This window comes from Onychostoma macrolepis, chromosome 01 (assembly GCF_012432095.1).
Source record: "Onychostoma macrolepis isolate SWU-2019 chromosome 01, ASM1243209v1, whole genome shotgun sequence".
Classification (NCBI taxonomy): domain Eukaryota; kingdom Metazoa; phylum Chordata; class Actinopteri; order Cypriniformes; family Cyprinidae; genus Onychostoma; species Onychostoma macrolepis.
This window is the reverse complement of record NC_081155.1, coordinates 21394242-21419716: the sequence shown is the minus strand read 5'-3', so window position 1 is coordinate 21419716 and position 25475 is coordinate 21394242. Positions and strand designations below refer to the sequence as shown.

Below are 25475 nucleotides of genomic sequence, written 5' to 3'. Positions count from 1 at the left end.
TTTATTTAATAATGCATATTTAATAAATAAATGAATGAAGAAATAAGTTCACTCATTTTAGTTACTGCACATTTTGGCATATTAATAGCAAATGTTTGTATTTATATCAATAAATAATATGCATTAAATCAATAAATAATACAATTTCTACAGATCATACGGATCAGATTCTTACAAATAGCTTTTATTATTGCATTTAAACAGCATATTTGTTTATTTATTAATTTGCATTTAGCTGTAATTATTGCATTTAGAACAACATATTAATATACATTATTTATTTATTATTATATAAATAATAAATAAGGTGTAAATAAATACATTTCTGCTTTAGTTAATGCATATAATACCAATTATAGCTATTTAATAAATAATTAAATAAATAAATATGCTGTAAATATGCAACTGAAGCAAATGTATTTATTAATTTTTATTTATGCTTTAGTTACTGCATGAAAGTCAAATGTAATAAAGTGCAATAAAATGAACTGCTTTAGATTAGATATACAGAATGCCACAGTTAACACTGAAGAGGTCTGTTATAATTTAGGTTTATTCTAAGGTGGCCGATGGATTTGCCCAATAGAAATAGGTTTTGCTCAGCAAGAACAAAAATTTGATGGAACACTGATTACATGCAAAGCACAATTTTTCATAACATACTAAACTGCTTTAAATAATTTCAGCGTGACTCATGATATCTGAAAATACAGACTTAAATCAGCATGCCAAAACCGTTAAAATAATAATTCTACAAACTTTTTTTTCTTGTATATGGATATGTTTCTGTAGTGGTGATTGTCTGCCAAGTTATGTTCCAGTATTGCTGAATGTATTAAATTAATATTCATCAAAAACTTAAGTTAGTAAAGAAAAGAAATTCTCTCGTTGGTGGGGTCCCTCTTTCAGAATAGGTTTGATTCTCTTTCGTACAGTCACGCTCAGACACACATGCATTGTAAGGCTGTAAACATGTGCATTAGCACTTACCAGAATGTGGTTTTGAAAAAAGGGTGTCGGGCAGTGGCACACATCTGCATAAGCGATTGCTCCAGCTGTGATTCTTTGGGCATGTTTTATTTGCCACATGACATCTGTGGAGGAAATAAGTGATTAGCAAGGAGACAGATGGTAGCGTGGGTTTAAAAAAATCCACAATAAAAGGCAAAATAACAATTCTCAATTCAACAAGTGGTGACTCCCATAAAAAAATGTTAGCTGTTGACTTAACTGTTATAACTCAAAAACTGATTTCTATACATAAGAGGGTGGTAAAATTTCATAGAAACATCTCTTTTGATCGCAGGCTGCTTGCCTTAACCTCACTGCAAATTAGCCTGTTTGCATTCTTTGATTCAATAATAAAAAAAACCAAACTTTCAAAGAGGACTTCATTTCTTAAGTAAACACACCTCAAAGGAACTGTTCTGAAAAAGCACAACATTTTATACTGTGTTCTTAGTTTGGCATGACTCTGGCAGTCTGTCAACAGGATGGAAGAGTCAGTGTTGTTTCAGACAGAAGTAAGGAGGGAGTGATGCTATCAGAGTCCCTTGCTGTCCTGCTAACCAGTAGCACATGGTGTAGTTGGCATGGAGGTCTTACTGAATAAAGTAGAAGCACACTACAATCCTTTAAATCATGAACAGTACGAATCAGATTCTTACAAATAGCTTATTCAGATGCCAATATATTTTAAGAAATCAAAATGTTCCGAAGTAACAAACAAAAATGTATTTTTGCTTCAAGTGTTCATATGGATTTTGCCATTTTGCCAGCTAACATATATAACCGGAAACAAGTGAAGCAATATTATTTCAAACAGGATGTTTTTCCATGAAAATTGTATGTGCAAAGTAATCAAAAAACTGAGACATGGTGGAAGGACACTCACATGAAGTGATTAAACACGTTTTGCATGCAGTGAAACAGATTTTTGCCATATAAGTTATAGATGTGCCAGGATCAGGAAGTTTCAATACTTTCCAATACACAGGTCCCAATATAGAAATTGTAATTCTTTCAATATTGTGCAATATACTAAGTATTGCGATTCATTTCTGCAATTCAGTGTGATTTCTTTAACTTTTAACCTCAAAAGGCATATTACACATGAAACAGTGAAAAGAAATGAATAAAAATTAAAATAATAATTTCAAAGGAGAAATGCATAAAATAAAATAAATAAATTAATAAAACCTTGAAATAAAAAAAAATAACAATACTAAAATATAAATGTCTAAATCAGTACATCAATTCAAAATTAAGATCAACAACCAACTGGCACATCTAATTATTTTCCATTTCATTTATTTTCCAACTCCAATACTGCCTACTATGAAGATCCAAACTGAAGTCACAGATGAGCTCAAACTCATCTTCTTGTCTGCTCCATTATCAGTCTATCTTCTCATGGCCTCAGATTTTAAGTCCAGGCTGCAGCTACTGGGCAGTGGAATCACAGGCTTCACCCAAGATAAACTTTACTCTGGCTTCTCTTTTGTGAAGTGATATGAATCTCCAAAATTGGAAAGTGAGTGTAACGCTAAGAGTGGATCGACACTGGTGTGAAGTGTTGCTTTGCTTTTCCATTAAGTGTGGACTGCAAATCATCTGGGATATGATATTGCCTGCAGGCAAGAAAAATGATACTGGGCAACCCATTGAGGAGAGTCCTGTTCTATTAAACTGTGTGAGGAGGTCATTTCTAAAGCCTCTTTGAATTTCAAGGCATCTTTTCCATTTGCATTGAGCGTAATCAGTGTATATGCATATGGTTTTAAACATCTGCAATGCATTACATATATCCACAGCTGTAAGGCATCTATAAACTTCAACAATGTGTGGCCTAAGGAGATTTAGTTTTAATTACAACTTCATCCGTAGATTATTCGACTATCGATGTTAGAAGTCAAGCCATAAAACATAGATTCTAGCACGCATTTTTAAATTATTATTAGTACATCAATAAATATAAGAAACTGATGTAAGAGTAACACTCTGTAGTTAAACTGCCACAATCCATACAGTCCAGTGAAACTGAAAGGCCAAGAGCAATGCTTTTCCTGACCCCTAGAAAGACTCCATCCACTAAAAATGTCATGTAGTGGCTCACTATGAAGAGAAGCTGGCGAGAATTTTGGGAAAACTACAAACAAAGAATGATGTGTTTAAAATGGCTCTCTCTCATATTTAAACAAATAGCCTGTGCATATTTTCAGCATGGGGACAGAACTTATAACTAACATGTTTATCCTAAACATTGAAAAGAAAAAATTGCCTCAGACATATTTGACATGTCAATTGTTATCACTTATGGTCAATTAAATTATTAATTTCACTGAGTTGGATACAATTCAAACACAAATACATAAAAGCTGAGGTTGTATTCAGTAGAATATGTGATAAATATAACAGTTTTGTTGATACAGTAATGGTAGGGAGAAGAGATAACAGTTTTAAAAATGTATAATTTATTTTAATATTATATAATCACAAAATCCAAAATTGCTCAACAAAATAAAAATATTTAATTAACTAAATAAAAAAATAAATAAAATAAAAATAAGTAAACAACACTAAATACTACTGAAACTGGAAACTGGACCTAAAACTGGATTTTAGGTTAAAGAATTGAATTATGTGTGCTAATATGCTTTGACCACAGTTAGTGCATTTAAGTTTATTATTACCAATGTTTCATTTAATAATTAGTGGTGCTTGCCAAAGGCAAGGCATCACTATTGTTATCTTGCATACTTCTTCTTCTTCTGGACAAAACTTCGGTTCGCTACTGCTCCTGCACCGTTCGTCACAGACCCATGAAAGAAGCGTCAAATCGTGCGGCTTATTGAGAAATGGTGTGCTATATCTTTTATAAGCGATCGGGCGTACGATAATCGTACAGTGGGCGAAAAATCAGCCGAAAAATCCCATAGACTTAACGTTGCGGCCAAATTTGACAAGTCGTAGCTCAGAGCGAGAATTTCGTAGAAACTTGTGAATCACCACATTTGAAGAGGCTATCAAGCTGTGCGAGAACATACCCCGCAATGGTGTATAAGTTGTACCCCTGGGGCACAAGAGCGCCTCAAAATTGCCCCATTGACATACTATGGTGAGGGACGGCCCATTAAACAGCACATGTTTTTCCTACTATGGTAATTTACATAGGAATTTTGCATTGAACATAACTCTGCATCACAATATCATAGAGACATGGGGGTGGGCTCATTTTACTCAGCCAACCAATCAGACACTCAGGATCATTATGAAGCTATCAAGCCACGCCCTAGCAACCATTTATAGCACCCTAGCAACTGATCCCATAGACTGCCATTTTAAAAGCCCAGATGGATATCTTCGGATCACAGTGTCATAGAGACATGGGGGTGGGCTCGTTTGACTCGGGGCAGCAAACAGCCAATCATGAATCACCATAGACACTTCCTAGCCACGCCCTAGCAACCATTATCAAGCACCCTAGCAACCCAAACCCAAACAGCCATATCTTTCAATCTGAATATCATAGAGACATGGGGGTGGGCTCGTTTGACTCGGGGCAGCAAACAGCCAATCATGAATCACCATAGACACTCCCTAGCCACTCCCTAGCAACCAATGTCGAGTACCCTAGCAACCCAAACCCAAACAGGCATATCTTCAAATCTGAATGTCATAGAGACATGGGGGTGGGCTCGTTTGACTCGAGGCAGCAAACAGCCAATAATGAATCAACCATTAAATCTAGCAACCATTTATCAAGTCCTATATCTTTGCATCAGAATGTCGTATAGAATTGACATTTGACTCATGCTAACAAATAGGACTTCCAAACATGCTACACATGCTAGAAGTGAATAGCTACATGCTAATGGTGATTAGCTAAGTGCTAATTCAAACTAAGAACTCTATAAAACTCCATAGTAACAATCTGTGACAACTAGTAACTGCCTAGCAACACCCTAGCAACCACCCCAAATACCATAGCAACTGCATAGCAACACCCTAGCAACCACCCCATTTACCTTAGCAACCACCCTGGGTACCCTAGTAACCACATAGTAACATCCTAGCAACCACCCTGGGTACCCTAGCAACCACCCTGAGTACCCTATAGCAACACCTTAGCAACCACCCTGATTAACCTAGCAACCGCATAGCAATAACCTAGCAACCACCCTGGGTACCCTAGTAACCACCCCGAGTGCCCTAGCAGTGCCGTGGAAAACACTCATGCCGACCTAGCAACCGAGTGCTGAGTTTTGCCACGGCAAGCACCACTCACATTTTCTTCAGGAAATGTACATTCTAGTTATTTCTGCTATCCTTACACAATGACTACTTCACTATGAAAAAATGACTACACAATGACCAAAAAATCTTTGGTGCAATCAAATGCTCTTAAAAGCATATTTTTATTAATTTTGTTTAAACACTTGTAGACATCTATGTATATTGCAACCTGAATCATTCATGGTATCATATTTCAGTATTGATTACAAAGTAGTGCTGTTTACTTATAAGGCCCTACATGGTTTAGCTCCTGCACTGTAAAAAGTGAAAGTTGACTTAACTTAAAAAAATTGAACAAACCCGTTGCCTTAAAATTATTAAGTTCATAATAATAATAAAAAAAAAGTTAAGTGAACTTGACAATGCAATTAACTTAAAAATTTTAAGGCAAAGGGTTTCCTCAATTTTTTTAGGTTAAGTCAACTTATCACTTTTTACAGTGTGTGTATTTATCACGTTACAATCCATCATGCTCTTTAAGGTCACAAAACTCTCAACTTTTGGTAGTACTAAGGATATCAAGGTCCACTAAAGGAGGTAAAGCAATGAAAATGACTTCTGATAATATGCACCCATTGTATGTTAAGTTTGAACTTTTGCCTTCAGGTCGAAGATTTAGGGTGTGTAATGTTTATTAAATATAGGAGGAAAATCCTTTTTACCATGAGCAGTGAAATTCTTAAATGAAAGATAGTTTTTTTAACACTTACATCTTGTGTTTTTGTTGATATGTTTTTTGTCTTTCTATTGTTTGTGAAACGCATGTTGAAACTCACTGAAACAGAATTTCCTCAAGGGGATAAATACAGTATTACTACTACTACTACTACTACTACTACTACTAGAGCGTTTTCACATTTGGCTGCTAAAGTCTGGAATAGCCTTCCTGATAATGTTTGTGGCTCTCCTGGTTTAAATCTAGATTAAAAGACACATTTCCTTAGCCAAGCATTCACATAATGCATCTCATAAACTTGTACTATAGTTATATCAGATCAAATGTACATGTTTATCTTTTGTTTGAAATATTATGAACAGAAGCTACTATTTGCTTTTCTGTTTCTACATCAGGATGTAAATAAAGTTTATGCCAGCTCCGGTTTGGATCCAGCCTATCATGAAGATTTAGTTGACCCCAACACCTGTGAAGAGATGATGCCAACCCCTTGTGACGACTTCAGATGTTGTCAACTCTGAACCAACAAAAAAAACCTCCAACTCTCAAATATTGTAATCATTATGATCACATCATTTAACCACTGCTTTAATGTTTCACTGTTTCTGCTTAAATAAATGTCACGTTAACTAACTGCATGATTTATATAACCTTCATTTCTTCCATATGGACATTACATTGACACAGTATACTGTCAAATACTAATATATAAAAGCAGTATATGCTGTGTGACTCGCATACAAAAAAGGTGAAGATGGTACATTTTATGCCTAGAACCAAATTTAGATTTTACCATGGGTTAACTTTGAACAGCCAATCACAAAGTCAAATTTAGACCTACAGACCCCTCTCTCCCCAAGTCTATCCTAAAGGAAATACCACTCATGAACAAGTCCTTGGAGAGCAAATTATTTTCTGAAAAAAAAAAAAAGATGTGGAAGTGAATGATCAGGTTGGGGCCATTCAGACCCATGCTATTTATTAATTTGTCACCTCCCTTTCTCCCTCCCTTTGTCCTTACCACCCTCTACTCTCTCCTCCTCTCTGTTTTTGTGAGTTTAAGTGGCTCGGGCATAATGTCAGGTCCCCAAGCAGATTTGACTTCAGAGTTATCCAGCGAAAAACCAGGCTCAGATGTGGGTTTCCCCTCTAGATCAGAGAGGCACGAGACTTCACGGTCTGCCCTCAACCTTTGCACTAGAAGATATGTGTCTGTGTGCAAGTGTGTGTTTGTGTGTTCAGTCTTAGACCCTGCTGAGAACTGACTCGGATGTAACAGCTCCAGTTACAGGTCCACTATCATTAACCTCCCTTGGCTAAAAGGTGAGAGGTCAGGACCAGTTAGCATGACCCAAGGCTGGATCAGGTCCAGCGAAGGACCATTCTCATGCATAGATCAGCCCTCCTGTCTGGCTGTCCATGAAATCACCGCTTTTCCACCTAGACAGCATGGTTGATATATTACCCATGTAGAACTGTTTGTCATTAAGGGTTTGTTCACACTGCACACAAATCTGAATTGGGTTTCACATCTGATCTTTAGGATTGACTGTCCACATTGTCATTTGCAAATGGTGAAATATGATCTGTTTGTTTGTAGTCAAAATGGAATGTATCTGCCTCACTTGTTATAGTAATGACAGAAAATAGCTAATATTTCTGGCTGATACTGAAGTCAATAATTATTTTCATGTTATAACCAATACAAATAAATGGCCAATATTAAAATTCCATACTATTTAGTTTTCATAAATTGTCTCAATAAAATTTTGTATTAAATAAATAATAAAATATATTAAAACTAATAATAATAATAATACACTTAAATGCTAAAAATTAATTTAGACATCACAACACTAAAATATACAGCATGAAAAATAGATATTCATTTGGAGATTTGCTAAATATTTAACAGTGCTATTACATGATTAAATTAAGTTAATAAATTAAATGATAATTAGATGATGGAAAATGTTATCTAATACATAAAAATAAGGGAAATAAAATGACAATTAAATATCCAATATTCCTGAAAAAAACAAAAAAACAAATAAATACTAATATAATAAATAAATACTAATAAGTACTAATATATTGTGCATGCCTAGCCATTAAATGTGTAAAGAAAAAAGGACAGAAAACTGAAAATTAGCCTCTTTTGACCATCCCACAAGTTGCATGAGACAACAATGGCAAAAATGTGTGTTGCTCATTCATCCATTTATTCACCAAGTAAATGTTTTGCAATCCTCTATATGAAGATAATGAGACAATACTGTGCAATTTGTATGTCAAAGATTAGAAATGTTGAATGAAAAACTAACTCTGATTAAACCATTTAATGCATCATGAAGATGCATTCTATGTGGTTTAAACCTGGTTTGTAAAAATCAAAGCTTATTTGCTGTTCAGACTGCCAACATCTAAACGAATTTGAGTCAAATACACTAGAATATCAGAATGGAATATCAGTCTGAAGGCATATGATGAAAACTTGAGCAACTACTGAATAAGCTTGTTTATGGCAACAAAAGCAACAGTAGGTGTAACTGATGTAAGTGTTGAGATTGCACCCCAACTGAACACAGCGTGTGTTATATATTTGATGACAGAACAAGTTTTTTGACACAATGCACTGTAAACACCATTACATGTCAGTCCGCTTTGCATTCTAAACTTCAAACATACCATGCAAGCTAATCAAACAGATGGCGGCATAATTAGTGTTGCGAGTGTTTACTTAGAAAAGGGAAACAGGTTGTTGAATATCAGAACCGTGAAATAAAGCAAATTGCCGACTAGGCCCGAAATGGTTCAGTGGTAAACTACACATGCACAGAGTTCTCAATGTGTTTTCAATTACCATATGCTCAGTGGCATAAAACAACACATTCCTGAGAACAGAGGGGGGAGTTAAAAAGAACTTATGATATGGTCCGAGCGAGGTGGAAGACGACATACTGGATGACTAACATGTGCACTTGCACCTTGCATAATGCAAAACAGAAGACTCCATTTAGTCTAGCAAGGTGTCAGGAAGATAATATATAAGCTATGATAACTTAGAGAACATGCTTCTAATGCAACTACACTGCCATACACGTCCATAGGCCACATACTGTAGAGACAAATCCGCATTCCCACCTCTACAGTAATTCAACAAGCCCATATGTTGTTTGTTACACAGAGCTGATTCATTCTTTGCTGGGGGCTGTCTGAAGAGGTCTGCAGCTCAACTGATTTACATTTAAAAGTCTAAAGAGGATATAAATATCCTTTTCCATATGTTAATGTAAACTATGCTACAAGGGATAGTCAGCCTGCACTTCGAATCACATTAAAATGCCAAAATGAAGGTCGGCTGTTCAAACAAAGACATATTTCACATCAACTTCTTCACTCTGTATTTCTCAATGCTGAAAACACTACTTATCATACCTACAATAATGGTCTGCTAAACGTTCCAGGAATAAAAAATGTGCAAGAGATTGAAATCAGTTGTTGTAACCAAGAGATCTTCAGATCACCAGAATAAAGCAGTATCGGCGGTATGAAGGTAATTTTATATCAAGATAAAAGTATGCATTATCGCAATATTGTTATTTTTGTGGGAAAATCATTCTAACGATGTTTTACATAAGTAATAATTGATGACAGGCCAATGAATTTTTAGAAAAATAATGTACACCTGAGGTGGTAACGCAGCCATGAGATGAAGCGAAGGAAAGTGGTTATTTTGCTGTTGTAGGTTATAAGGATCTTTGAAATAACTTAAATCATCTGACAAAGTGTTTAAGTAAACCTGCCTGGAACCACTTTACCTGTGTGTTTCCTAAAAAATAATTGCACGTCCTTAGAATGTTCATCAAACAATCAGATTCAAGCATTCAACATCCCCCATAGTATAAGCATTACATTAAAATGGTGTAATTACTATACTCCAGTGAATTAAATATTGTTAAAATATTCTATTTATATTTAATACTCTCATTATATATATTTTTGATGCACTAGGTCACAAACAACCAAATCAGATTATTCACAACAAATAAAGCCAGTTTTTGCATCACATTATGCAACAATTGAGCTAAAACATACTATATTAATGCACCAACCTGCAACACTGGTTGTTGCATAACCTACAGTTAAGTCAGGTTACACTGCATCAAAACACTGCATTTTTATAGAGATTTTATTTTTTATTACAACCGGAAATGTTGGGACGTTTTTTAAATTTGAATAAAATGAAAACTAAAAGAATTTCAAATCACATGAGCCAATATATTATACACAATGGAACATAGATAACATAATACATGTTTAAACTGAGAAATTTTAGAATTTTATGCACAAAATGCCCCTGGTTAAATGTACATTAATTTAATCGTACCCTGTAATACATGAACATGTTGATCCTGCATGTTGTCATCCGCAATCGTGATGACCGACCATAATATGAGACTTCTCCCGCTTGCATTGTGATCTGTAAACCCTCGCTTTGAGTTACCCACCGTATTTAATTTTTAAATATTTTATAAATCCCTCCATGGAATATTTAATTCCCATTTGGTGGCCTTCTGTGCCCAAAATTGTGCAAAAACATCGTGGGACAAGGTTTTCATACTGTAGCTGTCATTGTAAGACAGTGAGCAACTCTGTTTGTTTGTCTGACAGTGCAACAGTAACTAAGGGGGGCGGGGCTTACCGATAGGTCAACAGGCCATGCTGTTGTAATAGCTGCATTATGTGGTTTTGCATTGTCCTGCTGAAATACACAAGGCCTTCCCTGAAATATACGCCGTCTGGAGGGGAGCATATGTTGATCTAAAACCTTTATATACCTTTCAGCATTCATAGTGCCTTCCAAAACATGCAAGCTGCCCATACCGTATGCACTTACGCACCCCCATACCATCAAAGATGCTGGCTTTTGAACTGAAGGCTGATAACATGCTGGAAGATCTCCCTCCTCTTTAGCCCAGAGGACATGGTGTCCGTGATTTCCAGCAAGAATGTCAAATTTTGACTCGTCTGACCATCGAACACTTTTCCACTTTGAAACAGTCCATTTTAAATTAGCCTTAGCCCACAGGACACGACAGCACTTCTGGACCATGTTCACATATGGCTTCCTTTTTGCATGATAGAGCTTTAGTTGGCATCTGCAGATGGCACAGCTGATTGTGTTTACCGACAGCGGCTTCTGGAAGTATTCCTGGGCTCATTTAGTAATGTCAATGACAGAATCATGCCGATGAGTGATGCAGTGTCATCTGAAGGCCCGAAGACCACGGGCATCCAACAAAGGTCTTCGGCCTTGTCCCTTACGCACAGAGATTTCTCGAGTTTATCTGAATCTTTTCATGATGTTATGCACTGTAGATAATGAGATTTTGCAAAGACTTTGTAATTTGACGTTGAGGAACGCTGTTTTTTAAAGTATTCCACAATCTTTTTACGCACTCTTTCACAGATTGGAGAGTCTCTGCCCATCTTTACTTCTGAGAGACTCTGCCTCTCTAAGACTTCCCTTTTATAGCTAATCATGTTACAGACCTGATGTCAATTAACTTAATTAGTTGCTAGATATTCTCCCAGCTGAATCTTTTCAAAATGTCTTGCTTTTTCAGCTCTCTGTTGCCCCTGTGCCAACTTTTTTGAGTCCTGTAGCAGACATCAAATTTGATATGAGCTCATTTAGTGGATAAAAGTGTAAAATTTATCCGTTTAAACATTTGTTATATTATCTATGTTCTATTGTGAATAAAATATTGGCTCATGTGATTTGAAAGTATTTTAGTTTTTATTTTATTCAAATTTAAAAAATGTCCCAACATTTCCGGAATTCAGGTTGTATTTTTAAAAAATATTATTGTGTTATATTCCATTTTACTGTCTAATTCCTATATGTCAGCATATTGTTTATACTTTCTTCTCCACTGGAAGCTCCTGTCACAGACAAATTCCTTGTGTGTGTAAACATACTTGGCAATAAAGCTCTTTCTAATTCTGAATCGAGTAGTTTACATTGCAAGAGCTCTGCCACAATACTGTATACATTGTAGACTATAAGAATTAAACTTGCATACTATAAACATTGCTTCAATAGAATAATAGAGTAAGGAGATGTTGTTTCACAGCTCCCTCCAAACTGACTATGTATAAATAACTATATCATTCATTCATTATTGGTGTGTTAAGTTCTTTCTGGAGAAGTTGTTATATAAGAACTTAGTAGTTTACGAGAAAGAGTGGAAAAACAATAGTAAAATCCTGATGAACTGATGAAAAACACACGCATACTGGCATATAAAGAGCAGCTGAGGGTCAAAAGTCATTAGGTAACAGTCTGAGTTGTTTATGATAGCCCCAGTGATGTCTGAATGTTTCTTCTCCTGAAGAGCCTCTATTTTCCTAACATAGTGAATCATCACCTCCAAAACAATACAGAGTGAAAGAAAGCGAAACGCAACCACGAGCCAACTGCTGATAATCACTACCAGCCCTCTGCCATTTCATTGCACAAGCGTTGATAACACCAATAGGGTTTATATGCTACGTTACACACTAGACCACACATCTGAGGTGAAACACGTACGCTTTCTCCTTCACGGCAAACAGAGAGAACAGCGAGACTTTGTTAACACCTTGCGGACCAAAGCTGGACGCTTGAAGCGGACCACCCTGCGTTAAACCCCCGGCGGTACAGACTGCCCTCGTCTTTATCAGATGGCACAGGTTTGCGCAGGATTTTTCCAAATATAAGATTAGAATCGAGCTGAAAGCATTCAAAGCTGACCTGGAGTGATCTTGAATTAATCTGGCCTTGGAGTCAGATTAAATGAAAAACTTCTCTTATTCAAGAACAAATTCAGAAAGCACACTGTGCCATATGGACGAGATCGCATGACAGCAAGTCCCCAGCCCGGGTGTTGACCTTTACAGCTGTAAATACAGCTGTAAACAATTAAAGAGACAAGCACAGTAAATGACGTCAGCTAAAGGTAAAGCTGCACGTCCGCACTGAACTCTCCATCTTTAAAAAGTGGCATCCTCACATGCACAGACATTATGCTGTCCCTGCTTGCGTGAAAGCACGAGAGGAATGAGGAGATGAAGCCTCAGTGTGTCCAGGAAACCAAAACAACATATAACACACTTCCACAGTGCAGGTCGCCCTAGGAACACATCTGCTTTTTCTTAAGCAAGGCCTGGCTGTGCAGGACCTTGTGGGGGGATGATGCCTCTTTCCTTTTCACTCCCCCTACCGCAAATCACTTTGACAGGGGATGGCTTAAGAAAAAAAAGCACTGAAACACAATAAACAGTTCTTTTCTCCAGTTCTTCACTGAGAGACTCAGGGTTGCTTTTTAGCATTTGACATGTTTTGATTTGACATGCAAACATGCATGATGAATAATTAAAGGGTCAGCTCACCCAAAAATGAAAGTTCTGTCATCAATTACTCTCCCTCATGTTGTTCAAAACACTTGATACTTTCATTCATCTCATACACAGAGCACATCTCATGGGGTAATAGAAGATGAAACATGCTTGCTTGATGCCCAAGAACCAATTGGGTTCATTTTCGCATGTCATGAAAACATTTTAGTTCCTACAAGAACCAGTGAGGTTTATTCTCACAATTCAAGCAAGTACCGTATTTGATGTGCTCCATAGATGTGGCCTGATCAATGCTTATATCTGAATAAAAGTGGTAAATTAATCATGTAAATGTGATAATGACTCTCCAGAAGATTTCAGAAGCCTAAACACCGGATATGGATTAATTTTGTCTTTATGAACTTTTTAAAGCATCACAGTTTTGATACATTAGACTTTCAATTGAGGCAAATACATTTCTCACGATTCAGTAAAAATCTCTCTATATGTGCCTTATGGATATTTGGAATCACATGTGGGTGAGTAAATGATGACAGAATTTTCATTTTTGGGTGAACTTACCTCTTTAACACTTTAATTTATGGAAGCGTTTAGAAATTTTGGAGACATTTGTAAACACAATCAATGAAGTTTTATTTGCTAGCAATGCCTTGAATGCACTGTACAGCACCAAATGCACAATGCAAAAGACATCAAGCAAAAGCTGTCAACTTGTTCATATTTCTTTACTGACGTAACACCTCCTGATCCATCTGACAGGGAGCTAAACAAAGTAATCAAATGTTGAACGGCAGCAGCACACAGCATGTGTAAAGGCTAATTTCCGAAGTGTGTCACCCCTCTTTGCCTTTCCCAACATGGCCAACATCTCTGTGATGCTTCCCCTCCTGTTTGCAAACAGATCTCTGAGCAATGGAGCAACAAACTGGCTTTCATTGCCACACATGTGGGATCGATAGGTTTCCCCTACACAGAAAGAGCAGCCGCTGTTTTCGCACACAAAGCGTGCATTATTAACAAGTCTTTTTCACTCCTTTTCTTTCCTTTCCTCATTGCGTGTGCCAATGAGTCACAGTGTAGCACGTTGACTTCTGTCACGAACAGGCGAATGGGCTAATCCTTAATTCTTTGAGAGGATAAAATGGTAAACATTTACACAAAGTATGTGAGGGAACAACGCAGGGCTGAAAACAAGGGCTGTGCTTAATTCTAAAAAGTACTGAAAGATAGAAAACAGACTCAGGGTTCCAATTCTACTCAAGACAGTATTTTGCAACTCATTTTGTTTTTTGCAATCGACACCTTTAATGTTTATGCAAAAACACTATGGAGGTTGAGCTACATCGTGGTTATTGGCATGCAAAAACATGACTCCAAAGCACAGCCATCCCAATAACCACAATATAGCACAATCTCCATTGATTTATTGCTTTTATACAATAAAAGTCAAGTTAAGTATAAAACAAAACAAATTGATGGTTTAGTAGCGTTTCACTGGAATTCATATTTCAAGGTCTAAAACAGTGATTCCCAATGTCTAGGGATCTCTCTTAATCTACTTTTTGGGGAACAAATTAAGATTTATGTTCCAATTATATAATGACCTCAAAGATGTGTTGTTTTTTTTGTTTTTTTCATTCAGCTGATTCGTCAAACTTTTGCAAACTTTGCAAACAGAACCCTAATTAATAATAGATGCAGCTTAAAACACAACTAGAAAATATTCAATTCACTTTGTGTTGTCGATATCTGGTAATCACATTAAAACAGCAGTCAAATATGCATATAATACCTAACTCTTCAGTTTATGTGCACTCAGTTATGAATATATATGCAAATGTATGACTTTCATGACAATCTGAATGCTAAGTTGTATTATGGAAAACTTCAGCTCAGCTGAACTTTCGAACTGATGCAGCAAGAAATTTGAAGATAGTTTTACTGTTGATTCATCTTCTTTCTCAGTTCACAGTTCTCGCCATGTGTCTACACTCTGCTCTACGCTCATTAAAGGTTAAGTGGCATTAAGGGAAGTGGCAGAGGAATCAGAAATAAAGAAAATGGGTTTGGGCCATCAGTGTTTCTCTATGTATCAAATTAAGCATTTCAATACACCGAAGAAGATACAGTATGCTCCACAGTGGGAAACAGTGATTTGACTTGAGGTTTTGCAAGCAATAAACACTCTCTTGCAGAACTACTGTAAGCTTGTACATACAGTATGAGTCAGGGGGGCATTACATCCTATATAGTCAGCTTAAAATGGATAACTCTGAATATCTAGTTTTTCACCCATATTGTAACTAATATGCATTGTATTAAGCATAATATGCATTTTTCCTCAGTCAAAAATACCTGGAATTAATCCCATGAATTGTGTACTTCAGCATAGACAGTTAATTACCACCAGCCAAAACTAATTAAAAAAATAATAATTTGAACATCTATTACAAACAACATTTATGCTGTTTGCATCAGGCCACAAAAAATGCATATGATTTGTAGCTCATATGTCGGTGCTGATTAGTTAATCAAGTCTGCACACTGCATGGTAAGTTCATTAAACTTCCCTACTGGGATTTTCCTGCCTGACAAAATTCCCAAAACAACAGATGAACAGGAAGTTCTCTGTCAGCCTTAACAATGGGTGGCCACACCACACTACCAATATGAAAATCAATTTGATGAGCTACTGTACGTCATTGGGTGTGCAACTACATCCAAAATACACACATCAGTGTAGCCACATATCCGCTGATGAGACGCTAAAGAAGGCCAAAACAAACAGGGAATACAGTAAAGTCAATTTCTTGAATGTCTTGGTGTGATAGTTTCTCTCTTATATAAGTTACCCTAACATCGGTTGCTCCCACTACATCAGAGTGCATTTGAACACTTCAGCACTTACTTTCCCTGTTGAAAAAACAGCATACTGGTATATGTTTTGAAGCATGGGTGCTGGTTTGAGCTGGTTTAAGCTGGTCCTTAGCTGGTCCTAAGCAACTAGCTCCTGCTCAGGACCAGCTTTGGACCAGCACATGACCAGTTTAAACCAGCTCATGACCAGCTAAGGACCAGCTTAAACCAGCTCAAACCAGCAGCCATGTTTCAAAACATACCTAACCAGTGTGGTCATACCTTGCCAGGAGGAAAAAACTATCCCACAACAAATTGTGACAGGCTCAACAGAAAACAAAAATCCAAGATGGTGGATGAGAGAAATGTTGATTGTAAATAAACTTTTTAATTCAATACTGTATCGGTAGGTGTTAATAAGTTCAGTGGGATACATAATTGATTTTTTCCCAATATTTGTATATGCTACTGTATATGTTTTGATATTTATTAGATTATTGCACCACTAGCTTAAGGTGCGGTCACATTACTGCAGTTTTAATGGAATATTAGGTCTGTTGTCAATAGTGTAACGATGTATGAAGCACAGCTCACACAGAAGTCACTTCCAAACCAAGCAGCTTTTTGTTGGTCAATACTTTCTGTTGGCCACCACTTAACCAACTTGAACACATAGCAAATAGGGAAATCTTTCGCCCTCACTTGAATTCCATGGATTCCTACTGAAATGACTGGATTTTGTCTGACTTTAACATTGTCCTTCATTTTGACGGACAGGATCGTAAAAAATCCGTCATAATCTATTACCACCCGTCATTTTAATTTTCATATTTTAATTATAACACATTTAATTGCTTTTATTTTTGTTCACGTTTTCATTTTTAATAATGAACCTAGAGGACAAGCATATAGGCTTATGCATTTATTTATTTATGAACATAACAGATGAACGGAGACTGTGCGTCACTTTTCATGTTCAACATCATACTTCAGCTTTTTTGGCTCGGCTCCCTAAGAAGAGCCGGCTTTTACGGCTCCCAGATCTTTTTCATTTAGTATCACTCGGAGCCTTTTATTTTAGCCCAATTTAGCAATTGTGAATGGTTTGTGTGTTGGTAAGCAATTTTTTATTTAGTGTTTTAATAAAAGCCTTATTTTTATGCATTTATTTTTACAAAAAAAAACAAACAAAAAAAACAGTCAGAGCCTTGCATTTCAGCCGAAGACTTCTGTGCTCAAATTCACGCAATAGGCTAAAGCTTACAGCAAAGCCCCAGCAAAAGTAATTACCATGAATGTGTCAGGGGGAAATAGTAAGGCGATATTTTAATTATTTACTAATAAACTAGCGTTTTCTGTGTCAGTGTCACAAAGATGAAGTACAGATTATGATTATAATGAAAGAGTTTTTGTTTTTGATTTGTTTTATTTTGTTAAGTAGTAATTTAAAGCTTTCTATATATATATTTATCATGTTTGTGAGGCATGTATTCGCTGAGTTTCGGTTCATTTTTGTGAAGCGCTCCTGCAGAAAGCGCATCATGTTTGTTTTCTTTATTTTATAAAAGCACAGCGTTTTGTTGATATTGTGACTGCACACAAATAAAAGTAGACCCTTTACAGTTCCGAATGATGTATTACGCTTACTATTATGAGCAAAAATTACGGCTTATTTTAATTTTTTTCACTGAAAAAATGCAAGTGATTGCGCTGGCGCCTCCATGTCCTGCAAAGCGCACTTTAGCATCCACATTTTATTTTTTTGTAACAAAAAAATGCATAAAAATAAGGCTTTTTAAAACAGTAAATAAAAAATTACTTACCAACACACAAACCATTCATAATTGCTAAATTGGGCTAAAATAGAAGGCTCCAGCTAAAGGGTCGGCTCTCCCCGACGGGAGTCGGCTCTTCTCGTTCGCTACAAAGAATCAGCTTTTAGAGCTGGCTCATTTGCGAACGACACATCACTACCGCTGTGACCGCGGAGGCCACTACAAACAACGAAATATGCTAGGGCTGGGCAAAAAAACCCCAAAAACAAACAAAAAAACGATTTCTCTATTTTAATAGATTCGTATTTTTATGAACCAATATCGATTCTTGAATCCCAATCGATGCTGTTTTCATTTGATGAATGTACAGTACATATAGTGTGCTTCCCATCCAATAAATCGCAATAGGCTAAGCTTTGGCTTTGTTACTTTTGATATGAAATACAGTCTCAGATTTCAAATTCTGTCCATTTTATTAGGAAATTCAAGCAATAAATACTGTTTTGGCACTCTTTAATGTGGCGTGATATATAGACACCTCAGATCAAGCGATTCGCTTTACTAGTGGGTAGGCCTACTCGCCTATGCGTAATCAAAGGCATAGCAAAAGACTCGTGATGGTTTTATTTTTGTTCTGGAGCTGATGATCCCGTGCTCTGCTGCCACACTGGAGCACACTCGCCACCAACTGGACAGGGGTGGGAATTACAGTTATAAATTACAATAGATCACCCTCAGTGTAATCTGTCAAAGTGACGGACAGCCTTCAGATTTTTCCGTCACTGCCAAAAAAAATTTCATCAATGACGGAGAATTTTCGGTTAACTCGACCTCTGGTGTACACTGACATTCTATTCTAACCTTTCCAATATTCAAAGCAACAGAGAAATAAAAGAATAGTACAGACTTAACACATCAAAACCTTTCATCAAATCATCAAAAATCTTCATCACACTTTAAAAATAGTGCTTAGGGAGATGTGAAGGAGTGTGAACACTTACTCTGGTAAGGCTCTTCGAATTATTGAGTGCTGCTGTCGGTACAAATCCTGTTTTGACAAACAGCTGCAGGAAGTGTGGTTGGCGAAGCTTATGGTGACTGGTTTGGCCCCATACTTCATAGGAACTGTGATTTCGAACAACTGCAGAATGAAAATGGAAGAAAGGTCATATTTTCAATTAAATCAAACTGAGGTAAGATGTGAAACTGCATGAAGGGTTACTTTAAGGATTTGCTGGATGTCAAAATGAATTGTGGGCAGTCAATTATATCTAAATCAAGATTAATGAATGGATTTATGTCTAAAGGGGTTGTGCAACTGTGATTGCACAGAGCCCTTCTGCGAAATCAGTGTACAGACACAACCGCAACTACAGTCTGATCAAACAAACTGGTAAGGGGAAATGGGTAATAAGGAACTCGTGCAAGATAATTTGCAAGGCAGGCAAATACTGTTAGACCAATAAATCAAAACTTCCTCCTGCTATGAGGAAACATTCCAAGGAATTTATGTTGAATGAGCAATTATAAGCGGTAGTAACGGAAATGTGCTCTTAAAATGGCCAGATACATATAGTTTTATTTCAATGTTTTTTTTTTTTTTTCATAAATGACAATGATAAACATTGTTGATTTTTTATGAGTATGATTTTTTAACTGCCTGTTAGATTGAGAGCACATTAGGAAAGAAGATGTGCTTTCAAATAATAGCTATGCCTAAAAGCATCATAGGTTCTGAGTACGTGATTCAATTAATTCCTTAAAAGGACATTAAAATTCTGTCATCATTTACTCACACTTATGATGCTCCAAATGCATATGACTTCATTTCTAATGTGGAACATAAAATCAGAACTTCTGAAGAATGCTCTCGTCAAGCTTCAAAAAATGACATAAATGCACCATAAAAGTAACATAAAATAGGTCCATATGAAGTGTCTGCTATATTCCATGTGTTCTGATGCCTGATTCGCTGCTAAACATTCCCTTCAGTGCTATGAGTGTTAACTCATCACTTTTAGGATACTTTCATGGTGATATTGTATCTTTTTTGAAGATTGAAGGCTTCATTTGACGTAATTGTAATTTCATGGAAAAGAACATGGAAAGAAAGTCACACAGGCCTGGAACAACACGAGGCTGAGTCATAGATGACATAAATTTCATTTTTGGTCTCTATTGTCTTGTCTACTCATCATGCACTCTGTGCAGTCTCTTTGATATTAATAGTAGCTGTTAGACCTATACTTCATATTCAGAACCAAGGCAGTAAATTCTTTTAGCAGGACAAACAAACAAACAAACAAGTTTCCAAAACCTCTGGAATGGTAAACCTCCCATGTCAGCTCCTGTTGGATTAACAAACCACTCTCAAGACACACATAAATTAATTGTGTTTGATGAGAAAGATAATTACGGGATGTTACAGCCTCACCCTGACCCCAATGGTTAGCTCACTTCACCTCTCCCTTCTTCTATGTTTCTTAGGTACACAAAGTAATGTAGCCACTTTCTAACTGTATAGCTACTGTACATCTGAAGACAACTGCTTTAGCATTCAAAATCTGTGAAAATGTACTGTATTGATGAGCTCAATCCAGACTGCAAAGACAATACAAACGCACAGTGTAAATTTAAGAAAACTATTTTAAATATCTTTAATGGGCCATTAACACAATATTAATCAAGAACAATGGAAAAATTAACAACCCATTTCTCCTCTACAAAGATTGAATTGGTGACATACAATAGGGTCAAAATCTTTAGAAATACACACTCTTTCTCTTCGTTGTTCGCAGGACTCTATAATGTAGTTATTAACTGCTTTTACCAGGACAAGTGATCCCAAAAGCTTCACTTGCTCACCCTGTAAATGTGTCAGCCCACCAGTCTTGATGATAAAAACCCTTTACTGCAGTATTAACAGTCTACTAGGCCTGAGTACTACGTAGGTGCAGGTGAAACAAGGGTCAGACGAAACCAAAAGTCCATTTAATGTTTTCACGTTCTGTCTGAGACTGATGACAAGCTAACAGGTTCACTTGTCACAGTTGCTTCACAGATATTTTACTCAAATCGCAACCATATTCATCTAATGCATACTTTACTCTTGACCCAGTCATTTCGTCAATGAAACACGGAGCTTGTAATTTCATAATCCAAATCTTACTAAGATGTTTTGAAATATTCATATTGCATCTGCCGTTCAGGCTTTGTGCCCAGAATGGGAGTTTTACGTCTCTGGCGCAGTAGCGTGGACATGGAGACCTTGACCTGCTCAGGCGGCTCAACTGGTGGGAGGGCGTCATGGTTTAAATCACATGAGGAGAACCCATTGCCTGCTAAGGTCAGCCCACCCAAAATAAGTGGGTAATTAAAGGAGGCCATCTTGCAAATAATTCACAGCCATGACCTCCCAACCAAACCCCTGCTTCATCCACAACTCTTTAAATTAAAGCTTAACTGATCATCTGAGTTCTGTCTACATTGGGAGTAGGCTTTAAAGCAGACACTTTTGATTGAAGATTATTCAAGTTTACTATGTTATTACACAGAGGAATGGATTTATATATAAGGTGTTAGTTAAGGGTATGCAGTGAAGAAATTACCTGTATATTTATCTGTATTTGATGCAATGGAAAATAATCTGCATCTGTATTCAGATAGAACCAGATGTGAGTGAGGCTTAAACCAAAAGTGTGCTGAACCTAAGACTAGATCTACAACATTATTCTGGATACATTTGAAAATGGCTTTACATTTGAAACAGCTGGATGCATTTGAAATCTTTGCTTCAAAACGCTCTCTGTCCACATTACCGGTTGTAAGTGTTTTCCAAAAGTTAAGTTAGTGACGTATTGTTAAATTAGTGCTCTGCATTTAACCCATCCAAGTGCACACACAGAGCAGTGAGTAGTGAACAAATGCACACACACAGTGAACACACACCCAGAGCAGTGGGCAGTTATTGCTCCAGCGCCCGGGGAGCAATTAGGGGTTCGGTACCTCAAGGGCACCTTAGTCATGGTATCGAAGGTGGAGAGAGTGCTGTTCATTCACAATCCCCACCTTCAATTCCTGCCGGTGCGAGAATCGATCCGGCAACCTTCAGGTTACAAGCCCAACTCTCTAACCATTAGGCCACGACTACCCCACTAAAAGTTTCTCATCTACACTGAAACATCAGAAAAAAAATCTCACTGAGATGATACAAACCTAACAGACTCAATAAAGTTCTCATGCCTTTCTTCTGGCAGATTTATTTATTTTTTTATAATCTTTGCAGGACTGTGATATGAAGAGTTGACAATGTAACATATCTTTAGCAACAGTATGAAAGTGAATTGCACATAATTGCAAATATCTACCAGTGCAATATGCGTAACATGGCTAAACATGCTTAATTTTCATATACATTTTCAAACATGCAAAATATCTGAATACCTCCATTTTGACACTCAACACTACAATTTGAAAACATTTTCAAATGTATCCACTTGGGAGAGCGCTTTCAACAAGCTCAGTTTTCACAGGATAAAATCTTGTCTCAGTGTGACTAGAACGCCAAAAAATGATCAAATTAATGTAAAATGAGTGATGTAAAATGTAGCTTAAAAATGAATGTCAATACTGCTCACCTTTGGTTCCATCCCTCCATCACATAAACAGATTTGTGGATGCAGACACAAGCTGAAAGCATCACTCACCGTCTTGCTGATGTATGAAGTGCTCATGTTCTTGCACACTTGCTCCTCACTGTTACAGCAGCCCCCACATCTGTAGACAGACACGCAGGGTGGTTTATAGAAGGTGTTTGTAGCTGCCCCAAACTCTTTCCCCACATCTAAACAAACTTGGCGTGGCATGCACAGGGTGTTTCTCCACTCTGTCTGAATACCTGGAGGAAGCGCAGCAAGACAGGAAGAACAGACACATTAAAAAAGGCCAACAGTGAAATGCATGGATTTGTATGCACTGCAATTATTGCAGATCACGGTCTGACACATTCTTGGCATCCTAAAGAAACTTTGTCTCAGGATTGTCAAAAAGTCTTGTCTGTTAGACAATAATGACAGTCTGTGCTGGTCCTAATAATTAATAGTCACTCACTTGTAAAAATTTCAAGATTGATGAAAGCAGCCGCATAGGAGGCCTCCTCCGACCTTGTTTCTGTGGAGCTGTGATCTCTGTGAGGAAAGCGTGATCCCATCTTGGAACGACACTTCAGCATGCTCCAGTAGCTGGGGTAAACTATTCTCATAAGCTCGTCCACACTACCCGCTGAACGCAGCTGCTCCACCAGGTCTGGCTCTGAATGCTCCTGAAAAGACAAAGTAACAATAAAACTGGGGATAAGCAGCTTGTCAGCTTATATTATGGGAAATTGTTCCGTTACACGATTCATATTTACTTTGTCACAGTTCTGTTAACTTTTTCCTTGGGTATGATGCCACAGGTGTCACAAATTACTCTTCCTTAAGAGAGTTACACGAGAGTTACATTTAAAGATCTTTGTTTATGTTATGTCAGTTTTGTAATGAGCGTAAATGTAAATGAGGGTAAGAGTAAATGATGACAGTGTTTTCATTTTTGCATAACTACCAGCAACACTAGTGTTACACTTACAGAAGAGAGTTAAACCAGAGCTAGACATAATGAAGAGGGCTTGATCAATGTGCTGGAACAGAACATTGCCTTTCCACTACAACAATTAGGCATGCCATATCGGAAATATCCCAGAGTCACTAAGAGGAATATCCGACTGTTTTTATTGCATGTTTCAATCTCTCATTGACTTATAAAAGATGGTTTTGGACTTTACTCACTGAATCAATATTTGAAAATCTAATCAACGATCATAAACACATGTGATTAACTTTTCCATTGTTTTATTATCACTAGACAGTTAGAACAGCACCACTTAGGTTATGCCGTTTGCACCTCTGTTTGTACATATCCTAAGCAGATGCTTTCTTACTAACAATAAGCTACTGATTTAACCGTACCAGCAGCAGTTTACGTTGCGTTTAATCAAGCTGATACTACAAAACACTGTTTACTCATCAGATGGGGTCTTAAAATGAATAGCTGCACAATCAATCATCAGATATAGGTAAATGTTTTCCATATCATGAATATGTGGAAAAGTCTGAAACTAAGACACACAACTCATGCCTTAATTGATGGAATGGTCAGACCTCAATGGTCTCTCGCGACCCAGACAATTGATGGTATTGCTTTCTCAGTAAGCCGATGGATGTGATCCAGGGTTGCCTGTGAAGACAACTCAGCCCACAAAATCAACCCCCCAAGTCTTGACCTCCCCTTAATCCGCAGCAGAATGAGAGTTTGTAAGAAGTGTGAAAACACCAACAGCGTCTGAAAACAGCACAAAGTCCCTGATGGAAAATGATACTGCTGTCTGGGACATTCCAGGAAACATGCCCAGTTTACCCACATGGCTGATCATGACTGTCGATAAAAACGTGCACCCTCCCCCAATTGTGGAGGTGTTAAAAAAAGTGAGAAAACACAACTTGAATTGAACCACAACAGAATTCTGCATTCCTCTTTAAGAAGGCCAGTCTTTGTATTGGACCAGTCTGTATCACTTTATCACTTCTTGTTGTCAAAATCTCATTAGGCAGATCCCCAAGTTTACAGCAGATAATTTATTGTCTCAAATGGTAGGAAATAGCTTCTCTTACTCTTACATTTTGTTGTAAAACCCATTATTTACATACAATAAAATATTTTGGCTGGATAAGTACAAGCAATGATTTTCTAGTCCTCCCGACTTATCTCATTTTCAAAGGAGATCCTCAGAACAAACAAGAGCATTACAGTTGGACAGTTTGAAAGTATAAACTTGAAGGCCATTTTTCATGATACAGGACACTTTACTTCGCCAAAATCCCACCCTCAACAATAAAAATGTAACCATTTATGTGAAATATGACTTTAAGGCTGCATAGTTTCAAATGTTATCATAAAACATAGCTGAACAAGATTTTAAACCCACATTGTTACCTGCAAACATTCAGTTGCACCGCAAACCAAGGAAAATAGCTCTAATCGTGGAAAGAGGAAAAATATAATCCTTGTAGGAAATGACCGCTTCTCCCTGCATTGACTCCCTTCTGTTTATTCAGGAAACTCAAATACCACAAAAAGAGTATGAACAAGACTATTGTATGTGGCCTCTTCCATGCCTTTGTTTACAGTGATTCCTGAGATAACACATTGGTCTGTTTCCTAACAGAAACAATGGAGACTGAGAAAATGATGTGTGGTGTTTAGCATAGAGACACATTCACACGTGAATCAGTCCCAAACTTCAGGTTTGGTAATTGTAAAAACACAGATACAATGCCCTATTTTTATGTTTCAGTGGCAACTAAAAAAAGAGACTGATGGGAGAACGATACAAATGGGAACCATGAAGTCTGAGGGCACTTGACCCAGAAATA

The 25475-nt window shown here is 37.1% G+C and overlaps 1 protein-coding gene across 2 annotated transcripts in view; it reads right to left on the bottom strand.

Annotated features, from left to right (window-relative positions):
- vegfc (vascular endothelial growth factor c) overlaps nt 1–25475 on the bottom strand; it is a 38650-nt gene that overhangs the window by 5069 nt on the left and 8106 nt on the right. For both annotated transcript variants that reach the window (XM_058790868.1, XM_058790877.1), the window contains exons 2-5: nt 23116–23326; nt 22713–22903; nt 19008–19147; nt 991–1094 (exon numbers count right to left, since the gene is read on the bottom strand). In XM_058790868.1, coding sequence (XP_058646851.1) covers nt 991–1094; nt 19008–19147; nt 22713–22903; nt 23116–23326 — 646 coding nt within the window. The remainder of the gene's footprint in view (nt 1–990; nt 1095–19007; nt 19148–22712; nt 22904–23115; nt 23327–25475) is intronic.